This window comes from Suricata suricatta, chromosome 6 (assembly GCF_006229205.1).
Source record: "Suricata suricatta isolate VVHF042 chromosome 6, meerkat_22Aug2017_6uvM2_HiC, whole genome shotgun sequence".
NCBI lineage: Eukaryota > Metazoa > Chordata > Mammalia > Carnivora > Herpestidae > Suricata > Suricata suricatta.
Genome location: NC_043705.1, coordinates 423,850 through 429,008, shown reverse-complemented (window position 1 = coordinate 429,008; position 5,159 = coordinate 423,850). Strand labels below are relative to the sequence as shown.

The 5,159-nt window shown below is 64.1% G+C and overlaps 1 protein-coding gene across 2 annotated transcripts; it reads left to right on the top strand.

Annotated features, from left to right (window-relative positions):
- The first annotated feature begins 46 nt into the window (after positions 1 to 46).
- On the top strand, positions 47 to 3,480 carry MRPL55 (mitochondrial ribosomal protein L55). 2 transcript variants are annotated; one of them, XM_029941453.1, is made up of 4 exons: positions 47 to 151; positions 1,059 to 1,146; positions 2,703 to 2,904; positions 3,252 to 3,480. In XM_029941453.1, the coding sequence occupies exons 2-4, from the start codon at positions 1,121 to 1,123 to the stop codon at positions 3,402 to 3,404; spliced, it is 381 nt and encodes a 126-aa protein (XP_029797313.1). In that variant the 5' UTR covers positions 47 to 151; positions 1,059 to 1,120; the 3' UTR covers positions 3,405 to 3,480. The 2 variants fall into 2 exon arrangements, with proteins under 2 accessions (XP_029797313.1, XP_029797314.1); XM_029941454.1 differs by having other exon boundaries at positions 50 to 151; positions 1,056 to 1,146.
- Positions 3,481 to 5,159: the final 1,679 nt, after the last annotated feature.

The following is a 5,159-nucleotide window of genomic DNA, read 5'->3' as shown; positions in this document are numbered from 1 at the left end:
GCCCGCGGAGGTCGACGAGGTTGCGCGTCGTCGGGCCGCGTTACGTCATAGCTCGGCGCCGGCCCCGCCCCACCCCTCGTCCTGTCGTCAGCGCTGCGCCACTGGCCGGCGGCGTCCCGGACGCTGCTGGCGGAGGTGGCTCCGGAGCCCGGTGAGGGACTCGGGGTGGGGCCGGAAAGGCGCGGGCGCCGCGGGGCGGGAAGGGCTCTCCCCGAGGTGGGGGCCCAGGCCCGGCTGCCGGCCCTCGAGGGCGGCCGAATGGGAGGCATCCGTTTGTATGGTTCATTTTCTCGCCGAGTGGCTTCCTGAGGTGGTGGAGGCCTTCAGACACCCTTGCCCCTCAGGGCAGAGCTGCACATCTCGGCCCGGAGGGCTCCCTGCCTGGGGTCTGAGTGTCCCACCTCACAGGCGAGGATTGGGCGCTCAGATTCCTGGCTTCTGGTGCCACCGACCTCAGCACCGACGGTTTCCTGGGGGTCAGGGCTCAGGGACGGTAGCCCCTGGTTTCGGCTCTCCTTTTGTAATCCTGACATCGCGGGGGTGTCGAGAGAAGCAGGTGACCTTTGGAAGCAAGGAAACCCCCACGGTGCAAGTTACACTTGTATTCTACTACAGAGGGTGTGGGCCCTGCCCTAGACTTATGGACTCAGAGGCTTGGGAGGTAGGACCAGGGCATCTGGTGTCCAGAACCCCCCCCCCCCCGTGATTCCAATGCCAAGTCAAGGCCAGAGCCCGATGGGTTACTGGGAGGGACTGGCAGAAACGTGGTGACAACTTCTCTGTTGGAGATGTCCTTGGATCTGTGGTTCTTCCTGGCTGGGATTTGATGGTTAATTAGGTGGCCAACCCTGTCTTTTAAAAAAAACTCTCAAGGGATGCCTGGGTGGCTCAGTCAGTTGACCATCTCAGTCTCGATTTTGGTTTAGGTCCTGATCCCAGGGTTGGGGGTTCAAACTCTATTGATTTAAGGTTCTCCCTCTGCCCTTCCCCCCATCTCTCTCTGAAATAAAATGTAATAAATAAATTAGCAGTCAATCTTTTATTTTCTTGCCCAGCAGGTTGCACATCAGGCCAGTGGCTGACCCTGAGCCACCACGTGCCACAGGGGCCCTCCGGAAGAATGGCTACCACGGGCAGTCTGCTTGGGTAAGCAGGGACTTCCCGGGCCCTAGGGCCTGCTGTCATGGGGCCGTCTATCCAGTGTGTTTATCCGGAGAGTACATAAGAGTATCAGATGCTATGCCAGGTGTCCAGGGCAGAATGGAATCGACTTGAGTACTCGGCAGCAAACACACAGTGGTGGCGGTGACGTTCCCTTCAGGTCATGCGGCCCAGCCTGGCTCTCGGCCCTTCCTGCTGTTCCCACTGGAACTGCGTGCTCATCTGCCCTCACCTGCCCCTCAGCGCATGCCCCCCCCCCCCCCCCCCGCCCCCCGCCCATGAGCAGTATGGTGTGGTCACATCGTTGCACAGAACGAAAGGAGAGCAGGTTTCTGGTCAGTTCCGTGGCAACTGAGGCACCGGCAGCTGTGGGTAGTGTGAACCTAGGTACGGGTCTCTAGCTGCAGCGTTCACAAGAAAGTCCATGTTAGAACCACTGTTAACGTGAGGGAACACCAGCATCACTTCCAGGCCCTTCTAGAAGCCTACCCAGTCCACCAACCCAGGGTCCTCTGAGGTGGCTGTATCCTGTCCGCTCTCTGCATGACTGACGGCAGAGACTGGCTTTCTGTTACCACAGTGTGCAGAGTGCCCGGTGACAGGGGCACATGCGGTGTGGTTCTTGCCCTGAGGACAGCAGGGTCTTGGGGAGGAATGTACCCTCAGCCCGAGGGCTTGCTGGGAAAGCCCCGCCCAAGGCAGGTGCCACTGTGCCAGGCTGTGAGATTGCAGGGCACGTGGCCAGCCTGCCTTGTGGAGGGGGCGGTCCTGAGAGCTGGGAGACACCCCTGCCTGCAGAGCGCAGCGTCTCCACTGGAGCCCACATGGGGACCGGGCAGGGGGTGGGGGCTGGACTGGGCTGCTCACACGGCGAGAGCCTTGGCAAAGGCAGGTGGGGAGAGTCTGGGACGCCTGCCTGCCCTGGGCGTGTGAAAGAACACTGGGCAGACAGGGCCACTGCTGGCACACAGGGCATTCCAGGGAGTTCTGGAACTCTGCCGTCGGCCAGGTGCACTTATCCTCAGACCCAGGCTGGAGCCGTTTGCAGGAAGGCCCGGCCGGAGTAGACTTTGGGGGTCATGCAGCCCGGCAGAGTGGGCTGACTGGGGCTTCCGCTGTCCTGTCACTCGGGAGCACACGCCCTGCCGTGTGCAGGGAGGCAGTGTCCGCAGCACTCAGAAGCCAGGCGGCCTCAGGTGTCTCGGTCTGCTTGTGCTGCCCCGGGAGCAGGCCCCGGGAGGTGGGGTGGGGAGGCCTGCCTTCCTGGTTCCCAGTCCTCACAGCAGAGTTCCAGTCTCTTGTCCTTATAAGGGCACCGGTCCCACTGTGGGGGCCGTTGTGACCTCCTCTCACCCTAACCACCTCCGAGAGGCCCCACTCCCGACAGCACATTACAGGAATCGGGGCCTCAGTGTCAGAATCTCGTGCGCATGCCCAGCTGCTAGGACCACGCACGCTCTAGTGCCGGACGGCCTGGGCCACGTGGGTGCCCCGGTCCCGGGACCCACCGGTGACCCGCGCGCATGCGCGTGTGTCTGCAGCCTGCTGTGGCAGCACGTGCTGACAGGGGCTGCCTCTGCGTGTCGCCGCCTACACGTGTCGTCCCGAGTCGCCGACAGCAACAGGGCCTCGCTCACGCGTGTGCGCCGCCAAACCTACGCGCGCCTCTACCCCGTACTCCTGGTCAAGCAGGACGGCTCCACCATCCACATCCGCTATCGGGAGCCACGGCGAATGCTCGAGGTGGGCCTCTCTCCCCCGCGCTCCCTGGGGTGCGGGTCCCGGCGGGCTGGCCTGTGGCGGCTGCCCCTGCAGGAGGCTGTGGGCTCAGCACCCATGGCAGCCTCATGGGCGAGGGGGGCGGGGGCCGTGAGGAGAGGGAGGAGGGAGAGTGGACTAAGCTCCCGGCGTCACGACCAGACAGCAGCCGAGCTGTGCGTCTGACCCGCATCAGTCTTGGAGAACGACTGAGAGCTTTGAAGGCAGAGAAAGCCTATTTGAAGGTGCAAACCTGAGCCACACAGAGGAGGACGAGGTGAAGCGGAGCAGGGACAACGCCCCGGGCCCTCTCACCAAGCCCCTCCCCACAGATGCCCGTGGATCTGGACGCTCTGTCCCCAGAGGAGAGGCGGACCCGGTTCCGGAAACGCATGGCCCAGCTCACAGAGCAAAAGCAGCAGGAGCCAGAGCTGGTTGATGACTTCGACGCGGAGCGGTATAAGCGGTTTTGGACCAAAAAGTGACGGTGCCTGGAAGCTGGCTGGGTCCAGGACACCGCGGTTGGGGAGGGCGAGCCTTTAAACGTGTTGTGTTCATGAAGGCGCCTCCGTCTCGCCTGTACTTCCGGCGTGCTGCCACAGGGTCGGGTGAGAACCGCAGAGCCAGCCCTCTGGGCTGTGAAGCCCCTCCCCCTCGCACTGCCGTCAGGGGCAGGGCGCCGGGGCTCTCCCGGCCGAGCGGGGCAGTCACATGGGGTAGTTGGAAGAGCAGGGTGGCTGGCCCGCCCCGCCCCTGCACTGGGGCGCTCCCGATCATACCCGACCCCAACAGGAGGCGCGTTGGCCGCTTCTGAACTCACTCTGCTTGCAGCCTGGTGCAGCTACAACAGACCAGCCTTCTGCAAGACCGAAGGGCCAAGTCCCAACCTTTCCAAGAGCAGCTGGCCCCGCCCCGGCCTTGGGCCGCACCCCTCACCCTGCCCTGGGGTGTTGCCTATGGGGCACTGCCTTACAAACGGTGGGGAAGGTGTTCCGGGCATGACCGGAAGGGGGCGCTGGCATCTGATTGCGGCTCCCAGGGAGGGATGTAGGGCTAAGCACCCACCTTTGGATGTCTCTCTGAGTCCCCGCTGGTCCACTGAGCATACGGGGGCCCTGGGCAGAGTCACAGGGACATGCACTGTGCCTGCCCTCCAGCTCCCTGCTTGTGAGACGCCTAGCGGCGTTGTCTGAACCAGGACACTTCTGGAAGACCCCAAGGCATTTTACCTGAAGTGGGGCCACAGCACTGGATGCAGGGAGTTTGTAGCCAAAAGGCTGGGTGGGTGTCCGTGATGAGAAACTACTAAGAGGGAACACCCAGGTAGGGGGGTTCTGGCAGATGCCACCTAACGGGGTCGTTGCTGAAAGCAGCCCCACATCTGCATGGGATCCTGCTGAGATACTGAGTACGGGGACTGGGCAACCTGACGGCAGCCAGAACTGGCTGACGCAGAGGCGGACTGGAGGCCCCAGGGACCTACTATCTACGGGTCCCCAACCCCCCATCTCCCCAAGACCTCACCCCCCTACACCCATTTGGGGACTTAACACGCTGCCAATGCTGATGGCTTCCAGTGTCCAGACCCTGGTGGCTGACCCTACCTGGCCCACCAAAAGGGGCCACCCCGTGGTGCCGTGGCCCTCGCGCTCCTGCCAGAGGAGCCTGTGCTCTCCACGCTCCCGCGCTGGAGCCCCTACAAGGCAGTTCCTGGCCCTGGGGAGGCGCCTGCTCTAGGGCCACACGTGGGGAAGCCTAGGCTCCAAGATGACTTAGCGGCAGTGCACGACGGGACAGGGGTGCTGAGTGTGCTTCCTTCGGATCAGAGCCGCTTCCAGCCACCTGCTCCCGGACTGCTGTTCCAGGCGGCGAGCCGGGACGGCCAGAAGCCTTCGTGCGAGCATGGAGACACCCTCCTCCCCTCCACCCGATCTCCGGGGGCGCCGGTGGGGGCTCCCCAGGCCCCATCCCTTTCCCAGTGCATTACTAGACCGCGGCGTGACGCCTAAGAACAGCTGTCGTGCGGGATGAACGCGCGAAGCTCACGTCGAGGCTCAACGCCGGGAACCGCTCCCTCCCCAGGGCCGGGCGCAGGCGCGCGGAGCGAACGCCAGCCAGAAAGATTGGAGTGATCGGTGCGCAGGCGCGCGAGGCCGGGGCGCGGAGGGGGAGGGGTGCAGTGCGCAGGCGCGCTGGCGCTGCGGGGCCCGCGCGGGTGTGACGTCCAGGCGCGCGACGCG

What these genes read in the sequence shown, in the direction of transcription:
- MRPL55 (XM_029941453.1), top strand. Translation starts at nt 1,121, where the DNA reads ATGGCTACCACGGGCAGTCTGCTTGG. An exon ending in ACCACGGGCAGTCTGCTTGG is followed by an intron (nt 1,147 to 2,702) that starts GTAAGCAGGGAC and finishes GTGTGTCTGCAG; the next exon opens with CCTGCTGTGGCAGCACGTGC. An exon ending in AGCCACGGCGAATGCTCGAG is followed by an intron (nt 2,905 to 3,251) that starts GTGGGCCTCTCT and finishes CCCTCCCCACAG; the next exon opens with ATGCCCGTGGATCTGGACGC.